Source organism: Stegodyphus dumicola, chromosome 8 (genome assembly GCF_044657685.1).
Source record: "Stegodyphus dumicola isolate Sdum_Otavi_A_Nest chromosome 8, ASM4465768v1".
Taxonomy (NCBI): Eukaryota; Metazoa; Arthropoda; class Arachnida; order Araneae; family Eresidae; genus Stegodyphus; species Stegodyphus dumicola.
In genome coordinates this window covers 501806-525836 of record NC_140775.1, presented here as the reverse complement: position 1 = coordinate 525836, position 24031 = coordinate 501806, and the positions used below count along the sequence as shown (strand labels likewise).

The following is a 24031-nucleotide window of genomic DNA, read 5'->3' as shown; positions in this document are numbered from 1 at the left end:
GCGCTGTCGACGAAGTAGATTTAATTAAATCCAATAAGTTTAAATGAGATGCAAGAAAAAATGTGTATAATTTAACGTTCCATACAAGTAAGTCATGTAGTGTACACATCAAATTTTTGGGAGTGGGAAAAGACGATATAAACAAAAAGGTATGCCTTTGTGTGTGTGTTAGATGAATAGAACTTGGGTTTCAAAATGAGAAAAAATTTTAAAAAGAATGTAGAAGTCTTATACTAACAGTTTGGCATAATCAAGTAACAGTATTTAGTATTGCTATCTTGATTATAATGTGAATTTGACATGGAAATCCATTATCAAGTGTAGCATATTTTGAATACTATATCTTTATTGGGTATATAGCTCAACATTTGTCAGACCAGCTACCTTAAAATACTTATTAAGAAAGAAAAAAGTGTGTTAATAAGTCTAGTTAATTTAAGAAAAAAAAATGTGTTCATGAGTCTAGCTAGTAATTAATCTTAATGAGTTTAGCTAATAATTAAAAATAATAGAGATGAAAAACTGCATTTGTTTTATAAAATCATTTAATTCATTAATGATTAAATTTGAAAGAAAAAGTTAATATTGTATGCTTTGTCGAATGGCAACGCACTGGTACACGGAAGATAAAGATATTTTATTTTAGGGAGTGGCAAGATATTTCTTTTAAATCATTGAGTTTATTGGTTAAATTTGAAAAACACATATCTTATGCTTTGCTAAGTTGCAGCAAATATCTTCTAAATCAGGGATTCTGAACCCTGTGCCCATGGGCACGATGGTGTCTGCCGATTGTTTAATGCCACAGTGTAATCACAATAAGAATGTTTTAGTTTTCAATAAAATTCTAAGTGAAAGTTTTCTCATATTTAATGAAATAGAAATTGCACCCAACACAGATATCAGCAAAATGCAACGAATCTGTTTTTTTATGTGCATGTATTATTAAACTCTTTCCAACTATAAATTCATTTTGAAAAGTAAATGGTGCTTGCCGTCCAACAGATATTCTAGAGTGTGCACTTAGGAACAAAAAGGTTGGGAATCTCTTCTAAATCATGCAGTTTTCTAGTTAAATTTGAAAAACTAACATCTTATGCTATGTCGAGTGACAACACATTGTTTCTAAATTGTTGAGTTTGTTAATAAAAAATGCATTAAGTTCACACAAAATGTGAAATAAAGAAAACACACGTTCAAAATTCAGGCTCTGAGGTGTACATGTTTGGATGGAGGATTCTGCATATTCAAAATTTGGTGTTTCTAGATGTTGCCGTTTTACCATAGTGTGAGGAACAAACATATATACATACAGCTTCATTAATCATAGCCATGTAGAAAATCACCAGTTAATATCTTTTTATCATTCCTACTTTATAAAAAGATGAAGAGTTTGTTTTTTAATCTGTTAAAATTTTAAAACAGCTATATTTTTAGACATTAACATTCTAAAATAACCCGCTGATTGCACAAACAGCAGCCTAAAATAGCTCTTATAAAAAAAAAATAAAAATATATAATTTTTTTTAATTAGTTAGTGTAATTTCACAGGTCCAGCTAATAATTAGTTGTAACAAAGATGAAGAACTTTGTTTATTGCTTTTAAATTGCTTAGTTAGTTAATTAGTAAAAGACAGATTAATTAAAAAAAATTAAATGTCTCACAATATGTTGAATGGCAACACAGTTGCACCTGTGAGATAAAAATAGTTTATTTTGGGCAAGCAACAGATTTCTTTTAATTGTGGTGTTTATTGATTAAACTTGTAAGACAAATATTTTATCCTTTGGTGAGTGGCATTTCTTTTAAATTGGTGAATTTGAAAAATAAATATGTTACACATCATCAAATGGCAAAACATTGCTTTTAAATCTTTGAATTTGTTAATCAGAATTTCATTAAGTTTTACAAAACATCAAATAAATAAATAAAAGTTTGAATTTCAAAACAGAGGCTGAACATGTTCGGGCAGAACTATACACTGAAGTAACAAAAGTCATGGGATACCTCCTAATATTTTGTCAGTCCTCCTTTTGCCCGGCGAAGTGCAGCAGCTCGACGTGGCATGGAATCAACAAGTTGTAGGAAGTCCCTTGCAGGAATATTCAGCCATGCTGCCTCTATAGATGTCCATAATTGTGAAAATGTTGACGGTGCAGGGTTTTGGACACAAACTGACCTCTTGATGATGTCCCATAAATGTTCGATATGATTCATGTCGGGCGATCTAGGTGGCCAGGTCATTCGCTGGAATTGTCCAGAATGTTCTTCTAACCAACCGCGAACAATTGTGGCCCGGTGACATGGTGCGTTGTCATCCATAAAAATCCCATCGTTGTTTGAGTACGTGAAGTCCATGAATGGCTGTAAGTGATCTCCAAGTAGCTGAAGATATCCATTTCCAGTCAATGATCGGTTCAGTTGCACCAGAGGACCAAGTCCGTGCCATGTAAAAACAGTCCAGACCTTATGGAACCACCACCATCTTGAACAGTGCCTTGTTGACAACTTGGGTCCATGGCTTCGTGGGGTCTGTGCCACACTCGAACCCTACCATCAGCTCTTACCAACTGAAATCGTGACTCATCTGACCAAGTCACGGTTTTCCATTCGTTTAGGGACCAACCGATATGCTCACGAGCCCACGAGAGTCGCTGCAGGCGATGTCGTGCTGTCAGTAAAGGCACTCAAGTCGGTCTTCTGCTGGCATAGCCCAAAGAAGACAAATTTTGCCACACTGTCGTATCGGAAACGTCCCTCGTATGTCCCACATTGATTTCTGCGGTTATTTGATGCAGTGTTGCTTGTCTGTGAACATTGACAACTCTATACTCACGTCGGTGGTCTCGGTCGTTAAGTGCAGGTGGTCGGCCACTGCGCTGTCCATGGTGGGATGTTATGCCTGAAATTAGATACTTTCGGCACACTCTTGACACTGTGGATCTCGGAATGTTGAATTCCCTAACAATATCCAAAATGGAATGACCCATGCGTCTAGCTCCAACTACCATTCTGCGTTCAAAGTCTGTTAATTCTCGTCGTGTGGCCATAATCACGTCAAAGCCTCTTCACATGAATAACAGGAACACAAATGAAAGCCCTGCCAATGCACTTCGCATTTATACATTTTCTATGCAATACTACTGCCATATGTATATTTGCATATTGCTATCCTATGACTTTTGTCACTTCAGTGTATGTGTTCAAAAAATAGTGGCTGTAGGTGCCACCATTTTTCCAAAATGCGAGGAGCGTACATACAGATTTTTCATTATCTAATAACAAAGATTTAGTAGTTAGATTTCTCAATTTGAAAATTGGTCTTCGAGTTATAGTATCATTAGTGTTATTAGAATTATTATTACTTGTTTATTCATAGTACAGTACAAAGTCTTTAATCTGGACAAAGGGATAATTAAATACGTAAGTTAGTTTTTACCTACACTGGTGTGATTGCACTATCTGCAAGAATAAAGTAATGCTGTTGACAGAAATGCTTATCGTAGAATATAAAATAATCTCAAACACTCACTTAAATACATGTGTGCTAATTTGCAGAAAGGTAAGAATGGTAGAAATTTGCTTAAGGTAGAAAAACGGAAAGACAGATGTGACAGTATAGATTTGAAACGTAAAATAACTGGTTAATCAGGTTAAATACCTTACAAGCTTCACTTCCTGAATGGCAGGACCTTTATCTAGAATTGAGGTAATTTTTGTCATTTGTTATATACAATCAAAAGTCATTAATCCGGACTCATCGGGACTTCAGCGATTCCGGAATATCGATTTTTCCGGATTATAGATCATCAGTTTAAATCTCGTAAGATGGCATGCAGAAATTATAAAATTAAAAATATGAAACCGTAATTTATGAAATAAAGAACAATTATGATCTAAAGAGTATCAAAATTTACAAAAAAAAAAAAAAAAAAAAAAAAAACTTAATATTTATTTGTTTATTTTATTAAACATTTCTTTCAACGTGACTTGTTTAAGTTGCTTCGTTTTTTATGTGATAATACGTTCTCTTTAATTCTATAAACAGACATAATTTCTTGTTCAGACATAAGTTCCGCTGTTCAAGTCCTATAATTGCTGTGTCGAGAATACCGACTAATTTGTCAATCGAAATTTTTTCGTTTTCAATAACATCTGTGTCACTTTCTTCGATAACGGCAGCGAATTATAATGACGAGGAATTTGATTTAAATCATATCAAAGACAGAGTACATCGAGATGAAATACTATATTTAGTAAGGAATTATAAGCCAAATAAAATAAAAACATCTGCCCTGAAGATAAGGATAGTGCTGACAGATCAACTTCTATTCATCATGCGCCGAGGCGTTCCCCCCCCCCTTCGCCTCAGAGCAGCGTGAAATTTATTAACAGATTTCGGAATGGTTAGATAAACAAAGGATATGCCTTTATCCATTTTTTGCGGCAATTCCACTTTTTGTTTAATGGACCTCAAAACATACTTTCGCTTTGTAGATCCTTTACATATTAGTAAATATATATCAGAAATTCTATTTGACATAATCAAAAGTTCAAGCTTACTTTTATAAAATTGCTCTAACAGTCTGCAAAAAATAATAAGCCAGATCCAATTTGAAGATTAAGGAACAACGCAATCTGTAACATTAACTGAATTAGATAATTTTAGCTTAGCTTATACCGTCCATTATACAATAAAAGCACATTAGTAAATGTATTTTGCGCATGTGCATATTCGCAGCTGTAAAGGTCTTACGCACATGCGTCAGTACGACGCATGTGCAGAAAGTTTGTAGCTTTGAGGTCCGGATTATAGATCATTCCAAATTATGGGTGTCCGAATTAACGACTTTTGACTGTATTGTTATTGTTAAAATATTTTGTTTTCTTATTTTCTTTAATGATGTAAATGTTATGTCAATGAAGTTTAATGGAGACATTAAAATAACCGATTATATGAATTTAATAAAGAAATGCTGTTTAAGTGAAGTTCTTCATAAGCAGGTATGAAGAGCCATGCCACTCAGAGGGTTACTAAGGGCTGGGCATAAAAAGCATATATGAATTAAAAAAGAAGAAGCTTGCAAGGTGTTTGTGACTAATAAACTTGAATAAGACTTGAAATCATTTGTACAACATTTCATGCAGTTTATGAAGTGGGTAACAAAACTGAGGCCCAAAATTTTAGGGGTGGCAAAACATGGCAAAATTAACAATTTAGATAATACAGTGCATGTATCAAATATGAATGCGGAAACACAGTATAAAGAATATGGAACATGAAAAGTCATTTTTATCTGTGCTATTTATGACTCATATATTTTTTATCAGTGCTATTTATGACTGATATTATTTTAAAGGTATTTTCTCCCTCCTTTCTGCATGCCTTCATGGTGTAACGGTTAGCACACTCGGTGCATATTCGAGTGGTCCAGGTTCGAGTCGTAGGGATGGCATTGCTTATTTTTCATGGCTCCTGCTTCATAAAACCTAATGACTTTACACTGGTGCCCGAACTAAGAGGAGGTGAATGATGATTCTTTACCACCAGGATTTGGCAATTGGTCCCTTTATTCCCACTCGCCCTTTAAAAGGGGGTCTATAAGGTATTTTTCCTCTCTTTTCTGGCAGCCTTCGTAGTGTAATGGTTGGAATGCATTCGAGAGGTCCAGATTCAAGTCCCGGAGATGACATTTCTCAATTTTAATGTCTGCTGCTTCAAAAAACCTAATGACTCTACAGTGTTTGATATTTACAAGAATTGTTCAAGCAAACAACCAGTAACTGCAATACTTGTAGCATAGTGACAAAAATCCTCATTTATAAGATTTAGATTGACTCTTTTGAAGACGTTGTTGCCAGAATTAGCATCGTTACTACAGGGCATCTTCCAAAGTGCATACTGACCACTTTGTTGTTATTGTATGACCATCACCTGCATGTATTGCAGGTGATGGTCATTCGTCTGAACAATTTTTATAAATATCTATGAACAAAAACTTTTGCTTTTCATATTGTTCATACATTGTTTTCACGTTCACAATTCGCACGTGATCATGATGGGACCACCAATCTTGTTATACTCAATGCATTATGTTTTCAGGTTCATGTATTTGGACTTTTAAGTAGGAAATTCTCTATTGAAGAAAAATAATAAGAAATCTGGTCAAATTTGAAAATTAATTTATGTATAAATATTGCATATTTTTCTTTAAATCATGTATTTTTCAAAAGCTAAATTATGTGTAACTATTATGTATGTTCCTTTAATGTATATATTTTTTGAAAATTATGTATATTGCATATTTTTCTTTGAAACATGCATTTTTCTACATTTTCAGCTCACATATTTACTTTAAAATTTTAGGGCAAACTTGAGCGATCAGTATTTTTGCAATCGCCAAGATAGGTATATTGTTTTTCATGATTGCAAGGACTTGTGTGATTATTTCAATGAACTGGTATCTATTGTATCATCCATGTCCTTTATTTTAAGATCAGACAATACAGTTGCTTTACATTCTGATTGGGATATTCATCCCTCTGAAGGTGGGTAGTATTGTAATTTTCATTAAATATTTTTCTGTTAAAGCTTATATTATGAACACCTGTTATAAATTTTAGAAATGCGAATTAAACTCTTTTCATCGAGTTTTTATTATTTAATTTTTTCTAATTATTATGTATACTTATATGTTTACTAAATGAGCATCACTCATCATTAAGCTAGTAAGTTCTGGAAAAGAAATAGATAAAAGTCATTTAACTGAAGAATATATGTGGGTGTCTTTCTACTTTACTTTAAGAATGACACCAATGTTAAGATTTAGTATTTTAATGAAAAAAAAGAAACATAGAGAGATGAAAAGTTTAGCTCCATAGCATGGGGTGGCACCACAATAGTGGTAATTCTCACACCAAATGGGAATGTTTTTAAAGTCTCTTGCTACTACGTAATAGTTTTTAGGATCTGTTCACCACGTTGCCGTCGCAGCATCTCTCACGCGCAGAAGTCAACTTATCACACAGCTTCGAGAGTCATCTAGCTGCTGATGCAGTTGCCAGGTGCAGGAAGGAGGAAGGTTGAGTTGTAGGAGCGCATTACCACACGGCCATTCTGCCTTGCCAGGCGTCCTCGCCTCGGGGTTGAAAAAAAAGGAAAAAAACAAAAAGCAGAGAAAGTGAAAAAAAAAAAATCAATGTCCAGGTGGCGAATGTTAGGTTTGTGCACCACCAGTTCATCTTATCATCACAGGTTGACATCATAATGGTATCTTTCATAATCATATCTTTCGTACTTCGTAACAATCAGAGGGATGAACTGTCTCATAAGGATCGATCTCATAAGGACGAAGTTTAAGTCCAAGTTTCAGTTCAAGTCGAAGATTCAGTCCAAGTGGAAGTTTCAGTTCAGGTTGTATTGGTAATTGATCTTCATGTTTATATTTGCAGGCAGGTTTGTGATGTTTCTTATACTGTCGTATATGTGCTTGCTGTAAACGGAGGAGGTTACGTTGAGCTTCAATGCATAATGCAGCTTTTTCATCATCATGCTGTGTTAGCAATTTCATTGTCTTTGAAGTTCGTTTAAATTTTCTTCGTTTATACTTCCAGGCGCTCTGTTCTTTGGGAGTTTCTGCACTTTTAGCAGGTGTTTCTCGTTTGCTTGATCAGCACATGCTTGTTCAAACTGATTCAGTTGATTTTTCACAGTTTCTTCAGTATTCTGCATGCTTGGATCATTATCGTCATCATCATCATCATTAGTCTCATGACTGTCATCAGCATCATCGTCGTTGTCATCAACATCATCTTCATTGACATGATCTTCATCAACAACAGCAACGTCATCTTGATCAACATCATTAACATCATCTTCATTAGCTTCATGAGTGCCATCATCATCTTCAGCACCATTAGCGTTATGATTGTTGTCATCATCAATATCATGATCTTGATCCATGTCGTCATCTGCGTCATCACCATCTTCATCAACATCATCGTCATGAGCTCCATGATTGGTATCAGCATCAACTTTGTGATTGTGATCATCCTCCATGATTGGTATCAGCATCAACTTTGTGATTGTGATCATCCAAATCCAAAGTGTCATCATCTAAATCCAATTCCAAATCGTCATGTGCATCATCATTATCATTTTTCTTACTTGTTTTCTTCAACTGATTTGCATTTCCTGTTATTGTCTGAAAATCTTTCATAGCAGTGTTAACGTCGTGTGGATTGTGAGGAGTAATGATTTGTTGAACTTCTTCAAGAATTTCCGATTTTGAGATGTGTGAAATATCAGGTGGAAATGTGTGATCATGAGTTACATTAGCAACATTAACAAAAATTTGATCATTATTATTGTTGCATAAATGAATACCATCTTTGTCAAATCTGAATCGAGTGTGTTGCAAAAAGTCTATTTCGATAATGGCCTCAAGAAGAATCATATAATTTTTTACTACATGGATTTTAGCAGATAAAATAGTGTTTTCAATTTGAATGTAGTCCTGAAAGAATCCAATACTTTGAACTGTGTCTTGGCCAAGTCCTGAGAATGTAATTCTAGAAGGATGTAATGGTGGAGAACCAATTTTGCGGTATGTTTTCTCAGTAATAAGTGTTGCTTGGGATCCAGTGTCATAGAGAGCAGTTAACTGAGTTCCTTTAAGTTGAATATCAACATGCATAGGATTTTTAGAAAAATTTTGAGTAGAAAGTGCATTTACAGTACTATCAGATGTAGAACAATTAGGAGCAGATTCCGTGGTCGAACTACCAGAACGTTTGGGACAATTGGAATGAACGTGACCATAATTTTGGCAGCCATAACATAATTTGCCATTAGATTTATTAGGACAAGTATTACTCTTGTGACCTTTTAAACCACAAGAATAACAAACTGTTATTCTTGGTTATTCTTGGTTTCACCAACAGATGGCGCCACTTGCTTATTCTCGTCCAAGCTTTCTTATCTTATCTAATCATTATTTCCTATCTTGTTCATTTGCGGTTTTGCAGCTGAAGATGATGGTTCGGTAAAACCATCGAAACTAGTCCTGTGAAAATTTTGTAGGTATAACGCTGATTTTTGTTGTTTGACTTTTGAATTAGTATTTATTCGGCGTGTTATTGTGTCTTAATTATAGAAGCCCCAAACAGGCTTACATTTTGCTTTCTTTTTTGCACGTGGTGTGGCCGCCATTTTGTGATTGTAGGAGTTTCGGTGAGTACATTTTTGCAATTTTCAAGTTATGTTTATGTTTTGTACATTTGGATATTGTGCTTTGCTTGTCTGATTTCATGCATTTTGCTTACAAACGTTTTGTTTTCTGTTCATTTCAGTGATGGATTTTTCTACTGTTTTGTGTGTACTTTATTATTGCTCAGTTAATTTAGTTTGATTTTCTGCATTGTTTATCATGCCTTCATCCGTTAATCGTTTCACTAAATTACGCCTGAAACGGCAAAAATTCCTGAATCATCTTGACTTTTTACTTAAATGTAAATGTAAAAAATTGATACCCAATTTTATTCAAATCAAATCTAATCAAAAACCTTCGAGTCGCGTTTCAAGAATTCTGTTAAATTGCAAGCTTGCCTTACTTCGGTCCGTGATAAGGGATACACGTCAACAATTGTCCAAAATTGAACATGAACTCTATAAGCTTCATCTGGAACTCGCTAAATCATATCCAAAATTCACTGCCCTTGAACAAAAGTCTTGGTCTAGAACAGAGAATGCAGTTAACCGTCATAAAAACACCCTTGCAGTTAAATTCGAAAAACTTCTTTTACAGTCTTCCAGTTCAAGTAGTTCAAAAAATCTTCCCATTGTAAACATCAAGCCAATAGTTAATATTTCTAATGTTAGTCTTTCAGAAGAACAAGAGAGAATTCTAAAATATAGTTTTAACTTCTCACAAACCTGTAAACCCTCGATTCCAAAGATTTTGGCTCCTATCGAAAAAGCTTTCAAGTTCAGTAAAGTTTCAGATTCACAGAAAGAAATGATTAGGCATCTTATCGCTCATAATGTGAAATTCAATAATAAACCTTTAAAACCAAATCTAACTGCGAGAGAAAGAGCTACAATGCACGAAATTCATTCTAACCCGGATATTATCATTTCAAAGGCCGACAAAGGTGGCCAGATAGTCGTCATGGATAAGAACACTTACATCGATGGTGTCACTAAACTCTTAAACGAAGGACCATATAATCCGATCCCTAAAGATCCTTCACCTTCGGACTTATCCAAAATAAAAACTGTGATCAAATCTTCGCAAATCATTTCAAGCAACTTAAAACATTCGCTTATCCCATCTGTTGCGAATTGTGCCAGATTATATGCTCTTCCCAAAATTCATAAAAGTGGTATTCTTTTCCGCCCTATTTTATCAAATTTAGGTACTGCCTCGTATCCTTTAGCTAAATATTTAGTTTCTAGATTTTCCACTCTATTAGACAATAACATTTACTCCATAAAAAATTCAATAGAGTTTGTAAAAAAGGTTAAAAACATTTCTCCTAGTAATTTACTCATGGTTTCTTTTGATGTAAAATCATTAATAACCAATGTCCCAGTGGAGGGTGCATTAAGATGTCTAGAAACCAGACTTCGCGAATTTCATTTCTCTTGCATCGAAATTGATGAGCTCATTTCTCTCACTCAACTCTGTTTGAAACAAACACATTTTGTTTTCCAAAATAAATATTACAAGCAAACTGAGGGATTAGCCATGGGAAGCCCCCTCAGTCCCATCCTGGCTGATATCTACATGCATTATTATGAATCAAAATTGTTTGAAACTTTAAACTTCCCGGCATGGTTCCGCTACGTAGACGATACTTTTACCCTGTTTGAAGGTAATAAAGATGATATAAATAAAGTTCTTTCAACAATGAATTCTATTGATCCAGCTATTCAGTTCACTTTTGAACTTGAGACTTGCAATTCTCTTCCGTTTCTCCACATTCTGGTCACACGTAACACATCCAACTTCAGTACTACAGTTTACCGTAAACGTTCATCGGTTTGCCTTCCACCACACTTTAAATCATGTCATCCGACTAAACAAAAGTTAGCTTCATTTTATTCCTATGTTTTCCGTGCTCTTCAAGTTTGCTCCTCCAAACTAGCCCTTGATGAAGAACTAAATTATTTAAAAGCAATAGCTATTGACAGGGGCTTTTCACCCAACATTATTAATCAAGCAGTTAAAAAATTCTCATCTGAACACACTAAAAGCCACACTCTTATTTTAGGAGATTATAAAAATTCTGTTGTCATTTCCTTCTTTCCATCAATTAGCTATAAAGTTGCACATATTTTGCAGAAATTTAACTTTCAGGTTGTTTATTCTGCCATCAATAAAATTCCAACTTCTATACTCAAGGACCCCATTCCGGATATGAATTCCTGGGGTATTTATAGGATTCCTTGCCAGTGTGGTTTAATTTACATTGGCCAAACTAAGAGAGCCTTAAAATTTCGCGTCAAAGAACATGAGGCATATGTTAGAAAAAAGGAAACACAGAAGTCTTCTGTTGCTCAACATTGTTGGTCCGAAAATCACACTTTCAATTTTTTTGCTGCCAAAATTATTCAAAAAACATCTTCCATTGGAGAACTGAATTTTCTAGAGGCATTTCACATTCATAAAAATCTTTCTGTTCTAGTTAACGATCCTAATTCCAATCCAAATTTGCCTTCGGCTTTTAGAGAAATTATGTTTTAGTTCTGGTTTCGCCAACAGATGGTGCCACTTGCTTATTCTTGTCCAGGCTTTCTTATCTTATCTAATCATTATTTCCTATCTTCTTCATTTGCGGTTTTGCAGCTGAAGATGATGGTTCGGTAAAACCATCGAAACTAGTCCTGTGAAAATTTTGTAGGTATAACGCTGATTTTTGTTGTTTGACTTTTGAATTAATAACAAACTGGTTGAGTGTCTGATGTACGCTTAGCATCAATTTTTAACATTGGGAAAGGAATTTGTAAATTTCGTTGGAGTATTTTGCGTCACATTTTTTGAATTGTTAAAGAGTTTTTCATAAATCTTCAGTTTTTCTTTAAATTCAGGAATGGATTTACAACCGTATAAAATTATTTTGTTGTTTGATGAATCAGGAATACCATTGATAATAAAATCAATCAAAGAAGAATCATCCAGAGAACCTTTGTGTGCGAGGTCTCTCATAGCTAAAATATATTCTTGTAAGGTTTCAAATTGTTTCATGTGACGAGATTCCATTATTTTATGTAATTGAAGGCTATTAATTTTTTCCGAAAATTCGTCTAATAAATGGTGTTTTAATTGTTCCCAATTAGTAATTCCACGAATTGATCTAGTTAATGTTAAAGCTGGACCTGTAAGACATTTTTTAACAAAAATTACTTGGTGTACAGGATTTGTGATTTCATAGAGATTAAAAATGTCATCAATGTCTGAAATAAAAGTTTCAATGCTGTAATTATCCCGAGAAGAAAAGGGTTTGATCAAGTCAACAATATCTTTTAAGCCAAAACATTGAAACGGAACAGTCTGTGTTTGCTGGTTAGTTGATACCAATAAATTTGCAGGTGAACTTTCAAGAGAAATTTTTGCCTCCATTTGTTTACATAAAGATTGATCTGGAGCGTGATTAATGTTCGTTTGGGCGACGCTACGCGTCGAGGGTGAACTTTGCACCAAAGCTACTTCTTCAAGGTCGCTGTAGTCAGCGGAATCTGATTTTAATAATGATACATCAGCTAGATTCGTAAGAATATTGTTAGCACAGTTTTCAATATTGGTGGAAAATTCTAAATGCAGTAAGTTACATATGGCAATTAAATCTGTGAGAGAAAATTCTTTGATAATTTTTTGTTTCGTATCTTCAAAGTTAAATTGTTTGGGAAAACCAGAAAAATTGCGTAACCTAGCACGATTCTGCCGATCACCATCTGAGCCAAAAACTAAACGATGTAAAAGCTTGATATGCTTTGTACTGGCAGTGTTTAATGACTGTGCATTGTTGGGATAATCGTTAAGTGTAGCCATTATTTATCAGTTTTGTTTTTACCAAATATGAAATTCACAAAATATGTATGTTTCGATTTCATCAAATATTAATTTTCTGGTTTCAGAAATTAGTATACCAAAATATACTCTTAATTTTTCATATTCTTCAAAATAATATTAATTCTTCTTAGTATATTACACAATAATTATGATGTTAAAACACTCAAAAATCATAAAGAAAATTGTAAACATAAAGTCAAACAAATGGTAAAATATATCTTCAAACAAATCTTCTTATAAGACTATGTTAAGAATGAAAAATAGAATTCCACGTTAAAATATGATATCAAAATTATTAACTTCGAATAATATTCTACAGTCCTTGTAAAATATAAACATTACAAGAAATAAGAAATTTGTGCATCAAATTCAAAAACGAAAGTAATTCTTCAAAGTAACGTTTTTTTTTTTTAATACATCACAATTCTGTAAATAGTCAGTAATGGATTTTCATCAAAGTCAAATACCTTTAGTATATTCAATTAAACTTCATCAAAACTGTTTAATTAATTATCATCAACATCAAATTCGAAAACGGAAGTGTTAATTCTTCAAAGTAGTAATCATTCAAAAATAAATGAATTTTCATCAGCATCAAATACCTTTCGCTTCATCAAATAAACTTCATAAAAAGGCATCATCAAATATTCATAATAACTTGAAAGAATATTACTTCCTGATTAGCATTACTTCATCAAATAAAATTAGCTCTAATTATGTGCTGATGAATTACGACAACTGGGATCTTGCGATATTATTCCATAGGTTTCCAAAGTATTCCATCATTGATAGTTATAGTCGGTGGTAGTCTAGGGGATTTAAAAAGCTGAAGAGAAGAACATATTTTAGTTCAAAGAGGTCGAAAGAGTTCGCGGGGCCGAGCCCCCATGTGTGTGTCTTTCTACTTTTTTTTAAGAATACCAATGTTAAGATTTAGTATTTTAATGGAAAAAAAAGAAACATAGAGAGATGAAAAGTTTAGCTCCATAGCATGGGGTGGCATCACAATAGTGGTAATCCTCACACCAAGTGGGAATGTTTTTAAAGTCTCTTGCTACTACGTAATAGTTTTTTAGATCCGTTCACCACGTTGCCGTCGCAGCATCTCTCACGCGCAGAAGTCAACTTATCACACAGCTTCGAGAGTCATCTAGCTGCTGATGCGGTTGCCAGGTGCAGGAAGGAGGAAGGTTGAGTTGTAGGAGTGCATTACCACATATATAAGAATAAATATTAAACACACAGTTTCAAGACTGAATAAAGGTATAGGCTTTTACTTTAGAAAAATAGCTTAAAATATTTCAAGAATAAACTTTTATGTAAAGAGATTAAATAGAATATTGTTTGTGAAGAATATTTTCAGTGGATTTTACATGTTTTGCAGACACAAAAAAGGAGATTAAGGCTGGGCAAATGTAAAGATGGTCACCAGTCACATCAGTCAGAATGACAAACATATTCCATATGGAGAAGTTCTTTGAAATTAGTCATGACCACTTTTAGACAAAAATTCATGATGCCATTTCTTAAATAAGATTCTCCTGGACTTACCAGCCAATTCTCCCAAGTCATTTCTCTTATTTGTATTTATGCAGGATTTAATGAGTCTTTTAAAAAGAGAGTAATAATAGGAGAATGTGCCCAAATCAAGTTAGAACTAAGTTTGGTCAGGCCATCTGCCATATCATTACTAATACTGCCTTTTCTCTAAAATACTGGAGATCAGTAAGACCATTACTTTGCATCTTTCACTAGATTCTCCTTGATTATATGATGTTTAATTACATTAAAAATTATAATTCTGAATTTTATTAAACATAATTATGAAACTGAATAAGTTTTTATCCCATAAGATAATATCATTACTGACAAATATAGGGAAGATGTAGAACATTATATAACCTTTTTTTCCGGATTTTTATTTTATATTCCAGTATCATAGCATAAGAATCAATACTTGAAATTTTATATCTTGCAATGATAAAGAATCTTGATATATATGTCTGTCTTCTCATATGCTATATGAGAAGACAGACATATATAACTTCAGCATTAAGTTGGATATAAATTTTTTTTTTGTTATAAAATTGCTAATTACCTATAAAAATATAATTACATGGAATGTTGTCATATGCTATCCAACAGTTGTTAGAATCATTTAAAAATAATCTAATGGTTCTACTACTTGAATGTGTATGAATATTCAAAATAGTTGTAATGAATTTTCAAAAATTCTTTTATAGGTAATTTCAAAGAATTTGTTACCAAAGCTCATAATTATCTGAAGAAATTCATACTTCCTACTAAACCCAATGCATGGCACAACAGTGTGAAAAATTGTACATTTGACTCAGAAAAGAAGGACACTTTCATATATCCTTTGCTTCAGATGTATACTTTTGGAATAAGACAAGATGAACAAGCAGTAGAAAAATTTCTTCGATTTGCTGAACCACACTCATGTATCAAATTGGCATCTGGTTATTTTAATTTGACAAACCATTATATGAATGTTATTCTAAAATCGTCTTCAGCTTTGTACAGTCTTCTTGTAGCTTCACCAAAGGTATGTTTATACATTTTTACACTCCTGTAGCCACTGATAAATAACTATATTAAAAGACACTTTTATACTAATATTTTTGTTAAAAGAATTTGATACACATTTTTTTTTTTTCAGTTATTTATATTTTATATTTGATTCTAGAAATTTTGTTGGCAATACAAAGTCCAAGATCCGGACTCTGGTGATTCCGGATTTTTCCATATATTAGATCATCACTTTAAATCTAGTAAGATTGTGTGTAGCAATTATAAAATTGAAAATATAAAATAGGGATTTCTAAAATAATGGGACCTTAAGGGATTCAATGCAAAACTTCTGTTATATCATTTTCATTTATTTTCACGTCTCCACAATTTTCTAGAAACTCCATTAACTGAAAATTTTGTTTTTTGTTTACGATATCTGAGCACCTTCAAATTCACGGCTGTCATTATAAAGCTTGCCTAGTGTCCACCAGTGCCGGTGCAAGGTCATCCAGCACCCGCCTGCAAGACAGCTAAAGTCCCCCCCCCCCCATTTTTTAAATTTTTGTCTAGGAGAAGGAAATTTTGAAGAAAGCAACCGTTAAAAATTTTTTTAACAATTATCAAGAATAATTTATTTTTCTGCATTTCATATTTACAAATTTTTCTATAATTTTTTTTGCATCTAGCTCTTGGCAGATTTCATTTTCAATGGCAATCAAAGCTAGATTTATGAGTCTTTACTGCAATATACTTGATCGTAAATATGTCTTGATCAATTTTAATTTGGAGAATGGTCTTTTGTTACTAGCAACACTAATAAGAATGCTAAGTATTATTATCTATATGATCTTCAAGTTTGGGAAGCATAAATTATTTGACACAGTTAAAATTCAGAATATCGAATGAGTCATTCATATTGGCTGTAAAAATGTCTTTCGAAGCTACTATTTAGTCGTAAAGTTTCTGCATTAATATATTTATTGTCACCCTACTGTAACATTTTTCTAATTTACTGCATTTTCTTTTCAAATTTGCATTATTGATTTCTGATAAATTACCCAGAAAACTAAAATTATCTGTGACTTTTCATTGCATCAAATCTTTCCTTTAATGATACCCAAGCGTTATCCAAAATTCTAAAAATAAACATATACACTAAACTTCTCTTCTGGAGATTAAGGGGATTCGTCAGCATGCTTGTAATTGAAGTGACACTTCTTTTTCCTTCGTTGGTTTTCTTCAAAAGTTTCAAACTGTGGATCGCTGTGCACTTTTTCACTCAGTTTTTTGGCTTTCTCAAGAATACTTCACTTCTGTATTCTTCAGTGAATATTTTCAAGTTACTTATTGCCTTAAAGGCCAGTGTAATACTCAAACCACTTTCTTGCAATTGTTTGGTGATAGGATTAATTCTGTTAAGTAAATCGTCAAAATATCAAGGAACAAATAAATTTATAATTCCTGATTTTCAAACAGACTTTGTATTTCATGTTGCACTTCTTTTGAAAAGCATTTACCTTCGGATATTTCAAAAAGAGTGTTATAGATTTCTTTTAGTTGATATCGTAAAGATCGAATGACTTCAAATTTGCTTTATTAAGGGTTTTAAGGTTAAACAGGAAATGCTTTTCAAATGAACTGCCCATCGCCGAGTAGAAGAAAAGAAACTGTATAATTCATAAATTATCGGAAAAAAAAAAAAAACTAACTGTATCTGCACTCACCTTTGCTGCATCATTAATCATTAAATTTAAGCTATGAGCTTCACAAGGAAGATAAAACACCCTTTCATATTTGTTCCGTTGTCATGTCCCTGGCCTCTCATATCATCAAGGGGAATGTTCCACATTTTCAGCATTTCCATTACTGTCTCACTTTTCATTACCTGTAGAATCATCAACTTTGCCTAAAATATGCTCCTGGATTTCTGCCACACCATCATTGCGGAGGACAAAACGTATGACGACACTCATCTGTTCAGTTTTGCTAATATTTGGAGTACAATCTAAAATTATAGGATAATACTGGGCTTTTCAAAGAGGTAGTAAGATTTTCTCTCTTATACTACTGTCAATAATTTCATTTTGACTATTTTTGCTTAGATAATAAACTTTGCTGTTGCTACCTTTAGGTCGTAATACTCTTTATACGTGAAATTCCATAACTGGGTAGAACTTTGTAAACAGTTCCACTAATTTTAAGATGTTTCTGTTGTCTTTTAGGTACAGCTCAGTCAGTCTTTCTAATACATTTTATCTTTTTTTTTTTTTTTTTTTTTTTTTATTTTTATTTTCATACATCTCTTTTATTTGGGAATCAACTGTTATTATATTTTTCAAATTTTTCTCAAGCTCTTTGCCCTTTAAGAAAATTTCCATATGTGCTTTACTAGTCTCATGCCTATGCAAGACTTTTAGATACATTTATCCAATCATCATAGCCTTTTACAAGGATAGTACTGTCAATCGATGCAAATACCTTGCAACAGAAGCAAAAAACAGAATTTGTACTCATTGAATATGATAGCCACCAACGGGGAACTAATTCTCCCTTTTCCATTTTTCTCTTGTAATATGTATCACTAAATTTACGTCCATTATTACTTTTTGGATACATTAAACCTTTCTTACAGGCATTCTCAAACTGTGGTCCATGAGCTAGTTGTAGGTGGTCCGCAGCCAAACTGAAAGTACGAAATAACTTTAACTAACAATTACTTTGCTCTGAAAAAAATTATTTATCATAATTTAGGAAATATGAACATTTGTACATGTGAACTTCATGATTTTTAAGCTTAATCTAAATATTTAAATGCATTTAAAAAAATTTTTCATTTGTGAGCTAGTTGCTGTTACATAAAGAAATATAACTCAACTTTTCTTTAGGCTAATGAAAGATATTTTTTAGTAATTTACAAAATAAACTTACTGCAACAGGCTTGTATGCAATACTAATTTTAGGGAATTATCCTAGACAGTAGGGTAGTTAGCAAAGACTAGATGAATCTTGAGCTGGGAATCAAACGCCAGGTGTTTGTGATGTTATCTTTTAAGAATTAGGAGTACTGAAAATCTATTGATCTAAAAGTAGGTTGGTGATCAGGGAAGAATATGAGAGACACAAGACTTAAGAATTCCATTCTGTACGGTGCTACTGATTAAAACTGAAATGGAACTCAGGTAGGTAGCCCTCTCGTGATTTGCTGTTATTAAGTAATCCAAAGTGGTTTGTAGAGAATATTAATGTGGTTGCTACTTGACCTATATCATTTAGTTGCTCACTAATTCATATACAGAGAACCCACTCATCATAACTAGCTCCCGAAGAAAACTACTTCTAAAAGTGATCAGCATTTCTGAGAGCATAATCATTGTTTTTGGACAAGCCTTCTCAGAAATGGCTACCTGCAAAGAAGAGTGAAATCATTTGGAACTGTGGGTTGTGATGTCTTCAGTGGCGTAAATAAGGGTATGTAAAGAATGCTGTTGCATAGGAGCCCGAAGGCTTGGGGGGCTCTTGAATGTCCTGTTGAACTACATTAAACCTTTCTTTTGAATAGGCCCCATTTCAGAAAAAGTCATTCTCACTTTGTCACTAAGAGTTGCCACTTTTCAGAATCATCAAAATCAATATGAAGAAATGAATTTTCATTTATGCCAGTCTCATCCATCAAATTATCTGAATAATCTTTAACTTCACATTCATTTAATTCCATGCTTGGATCATCACATTCTTTTGCATTAAAAAAAAATAGCTGTGTGCCGTCGGACAATCGGAGCCTGCAAAAAAGGTTTAGCAGGCCTGCTTCCGCCGGCCCTGGTGTCCGCTGTACACTATTAGCAATAAAACATGAGCAAATTATAGTATTAGCAAATGAAATTAGCAACGAAAGACATGCTTTGATAAATTATGTGTTGCTTTTGTCTCACACTGATGAGGTTAAGCTTGAATTATATTAGTTATTTATTGTACTGACACCTGTTTCCCATGCATGCTTAAGGCTTATCCGAGTCTCAAATAAATAAATTTCTGCTTACACATATAAGGCTTATCTATGACTGGCACTGCGTATTTTGTTGCCTAATGCAATCCTTGTAGCTTTGAAATTGTGCTGCCTTGCACCTCCCTAAATTCTAATAATCTTGCCATTCCATATTTCTCGGTGCTTCACTAAATTCTGAAAGTTTTGCCTCCCTGAAATTTCTGCCGTTTGGTACAGTGGCACCAATCCTGGATAACAAATCAGTTATTCTCAACTCAGCAACTCTAAATGTATATGGCTATGAGGTATCATTTACAAAATCTATTTTTTTGTATATGGAAAGAAATTTCTGTTAAAGTTCACCTGGTCAACTCACTTCGCAGTAGAGTTAGCTGTAATCTGCACCAAGCATGATGTCAACAAAAAAGGTTACCATGCTCTATTATATTCTTATACTAATATTTAACAAATTTGTTTAGACATCATTGCATTGTTGTTGCTGTCGTTTCTCAAGCTGGAGTTGTTGATAGTCATACAGTGATGAAAGCAAAAAATAATAATCATTCCTGAGGTTGGTGTCAGTGCCGAGGTGAAATTAAGAAATGGGTTTCTCTTCATATTTTATTTTGAAAAAACATCAAATTTACAAGCATAAAAAAAGTTTTAAAGAAAAACGTTTGCTGGTGATCCAGATTTTGAATCTTTGCAGATATTGGATGTCCGGATTTTGGACTTTTTACTGTATGTATTTCATTGATTTAACTATCATCAAAAATAAATCAAGACATATAGTCCTAGTGGCATTGTAGTGCAACTGCATTTTCTATAATAATTTTTGTTAATTCAATAAAAGTTCTGTTTTTTATATTAATTATTACTAATATGTTAACCCTGTGACAAGCCAATAAACTTTTTCTGAAGGAACCAATTAAATGAGTTAATTTTATATAGCTTGGATGGTTCTCAAATGTTATTATAATTGCGTATGTTTGAAGAACTACTAGAGTGCAGCAGGTGCACTTCTGTATGAAAGACTGAAGGCGTAGTCCTACGTCTTCAGTCTTTCATACAGAAGTACTCTGAAAGGTTAAAGTACCCTTTATTAGTTCCTTAAAATTTACAATGTGTCAACTCGATACTAACAAACTTCGCCTCTGCTTGGGCGGTAACTGAAAATCAGATAATGAAACTAAAAGTGGAAGATATTAACAAGTGATAAAAGTAACCCTTAGTGCTCAGTGAGATATCATAACTTAAACCCCTTTCAAAGCTTGTGGCAGCAAGTAAATGCAGTTAAGCCACGTGAACTAGTAATAAGCAAACATATCTATGGCAGAGGAGGCAGTTATAGCCTAACTCTCTTTTCTCCTACCGAAACTCAGCTTTTAAATACTTTCTTCAAAGTAGAAATTTGCATTATTTAACGCGCGCAATAAGAATTAAATATTTTGGCACTGACAATTGAGGAAATGAAGGTAGGAAAGTTTTTAAATTAAACTTTAACTTGTTAGTTAAAATAAATATAAATCCCTACAAACTAATGGCTTTTATTGTAATTTTCAGGGGTAATATTTTCAGATAAAATGGTTTATTGATTAAATAATTTTCTGTAAAATATTGTTGTATTTCACCAATTTTTTTTTTCATTACTACTTATGAATAATTTAATATTATACTGTGTGTTTTTTAATTATCCTTGAACTATGAACTTCTTTTGTTTGTGTTATTAGATAATTTTTTATATCATGTTGTTGTTCTCATGTCCATGGATTAGGAGTGAGAAGATATGATTTAAAACACAGTTCCAGGGTCAGACCTTCCCAAAGGTCGGGACGACTGTGGCTGCTAGATTCAGGGCCTCAAATCCAGTGGCAGCTCGTAGCTAAAATAAGTGGGGGTGCTGTTCCAAAAAAATTTAACTTGTGTTTTAAAATTGTGTAAAAGGAAACAAACATGCATAAAAAGAAAATTTATTTTAAAACTTCATGAAATCGTACAAAAAAAAATTAAAAATTTCTTAATTACTTTAACCTAAATTGTTACAGTTCAATCTTTATATATTCATTTAAAAATGAAATCCATTCTTCTTGTTTTAATTTGCACTAAAAGATTAATAATTTTCTCCTTGATCTCTGACAACTGAGGAAATTTTTCTTTATTGAAAGCAAAGCAAGTGAATTTAGTCTTTCCGAATTCCTAGTGAAGAATAGTTCTTAGTTCCTTCTTAGAAAAGTTTTCATTTTTTTCAATGTTGAAAAGCAGCGTTCTGCCTCTAATGTAGTCATGGGAACTCTCAAGAGAATTTTTATCAGTTTCGTAATTTCACCAAGAACATCATCTAGATTATTTAGAAGATAAATTTCAGTAGCTCAATTAATTTGCAGTATTTATGGATATCAGACCTACAATAGAATACTTTCAGTTCAATTTCAAGCTTTTAATTGTCAATCATTGGATATGCTTCAGTGGTCAGTACTATTTCTTCTGTAGAATGTTTATTCCTAAAACTAAGCATTTCTTGTTAAACAATTTAGCAGCTAAGTGTTTAGTGGAAGAATATCTGTGCATTATATCAATACATAGTTATAAAGTCACATATTTCCTTAGCTTCTGCCATCAGTGTCTTTGAAAATTCTCACAATACTTTCAGTTTCTTAATTCTAAAATAGCAGTTTTGAAATTTGTTATATATTCATTAATTTTAAGTACACTAATTTCTCTGGATTGCATTTAGTGGTATATTATTTGTACATGAGGCATATTCTGATAAAAAGCTCTAACCAAAACTTGAAATTATCATCATTTAGATATTTTAAAATTCCTGTTGCTTTTGCAATAGTTTGATCTGCATTTGATGTTGTCAGTAAGGCAATTTTTTAAAGGTTGCAAATTTTCATGAGCTTTGTTTATGGTCCGTATGATGAAGTTCCACCTTTTGAAGGAATACCACATGCGCAAAGTAAAAACAAATCATGTTTCCAACAACACGCCAGAATTTTGGCACTGCAAGAGCAACAGTGCTCTTCTCTCTCCCTGGCTCGTATGCTGCTTTCTGTGTGCGCATGCGCAGAACGGCTAAACACCACGTCACTGTGTGAAGCGCGCAGTTCCGAACAAAGAATTTCCTACCTTTTTGACTAACTGGGAGATGGCTACTGACATTAAGCTTAAGGATTATGTATTGTAAAAGTATAAAGAAAGAATTAAAGACTATATTAAATGTTAAAAATAATAATAAGTGGTAATAGGGGGTGCTGCAGTTCCACAGTGCTAATTACTAGTCGCCACTGCTCAAATCCATCTGCAGTGGGTCAATAAGTGGTACCATTCCAAGTTTCAATATATTTGCGGCAAAAGTCGGGCACTTCTTAAAAGTCAAAGCGTCTTCTTAAAAGTATGAGTCCAAAGTCTATATCTGGCTACTGCATTTGCATGTATATTGGAAAAAGGGGTGCCATTGCCTCCAAAGAGGTTGGATGGGCAGAAGAAAAATCCAGTGAAGGCATCCTCCGATCCGCCATCTTCTTTTCTAAATGAATGAAAATGAATAATATGTCTACAGGAAAGTGGAAGAAATAGTAATGTAAACAGAAAAAAATCATGAATTTCTTTTCTGTTTATATTATTATTTCTTCTGCTTTTCTGTAGAAATAATATCAGTTTTACATTTGTAATTTTTACATAATAAATAAATAGATAAATTACAAAAACAATGAGTAATATGTTATTTGGCAGCATCAAGACTTTTTAATGATTCATCTTTACTTTCTTGTACGAAGCAAAGGAAGTATTGTAATCGTGAAAAATTTTGGGTATAGTTTGATGAAAGTATTCATTTTGACTGCTCTCGATTTTATTTGACCGAAGTTTTTGTGTTACAGCTTGTATGTACAGACAGAATAGAGGACTCTTTTCCCCAAAAAAGATTGTGAAATGGATTTAGAAGAGAATTTTTTCATGACATCTGTACATATGTATGTATCTTATATAACTCAAAAAACGAGTAGCCTCAGAACGTTGAAATTTTGTACATGGCTATAACATGTAGATGTGCACCTCCCTTTTTGGTTGCAATCAGCCTCACCAAAAGTATATAAATATTTGTATATATACAGTGAAAATCGTTTAACACAAAACTGAGGGAACTGAAGTATTTTTTCATGTTAAAAGAAAAGAAAAATAAAAACATGTATTCAACAAAATTAAGTTTATTAGAGTACATTTTATTTATACAGATATGCATATAAGCATGTAATTAATAAAAATCAATGAAACAGAAACATCCACAATAACTTAATGAAATTTAATTCAAAATTTTCAAGTTTTTGGAAAACAGAACTTTTGGAAAACAATCTGATATTTTTCTTTGCACTGTCTTTTTTAGCATCAAATTGTTAACAAATTGTTCAATGCTATCGATTTTGTTTTTCATTTCACCATTGG

At 33.0% G+C, this 24031-nt stretch overlaps 2 protein-coding genes across 14 annotated transcripts in view; one reads left to right on the top strand and one right to left on the bottom strand.

Annotated features, from left to right (window-relative positions):
• PGS1 (Phosphatidylglycerophosphate synthase 1) overlaps positions 1-24031 on the top strand; it is a 134149-nt gene that overhangs the window by 94487 nt on the left and 15631 nt on the right. For all 13 annotated transcript variants that reach the window (XM_085821494.1, XM_085821490.1, XM_085821485.1 and 10 more), the window contains 2 exons: positions 6369-6550; positions 15318-15640. In XM_085821494.1, coding sequence (XP_085677620.1) covers positions 6369-6550; positions 15318-15640 — 505 coding nt within the window. The remainder of the gene's footprint in view (positions 1-6368; positions 6551-15317; positions 15641-24031) is intronic.
• LOC118204256 (acyl carrier protein, mitochondrial-like) overlaps positions 21543-24031 on the bottom strand; it is a 50411-nt gene continuing 47922 nt past the window's right edge. Inside the window, exon 7 of the transcript XR_015042431.1 lies at positions 21543-23117. The gene's annotated coding sequence lies outside the window, so the exon portion shown is untranslated. The remainder of the gene's footprint in view (positions 23118-24031) is intronic.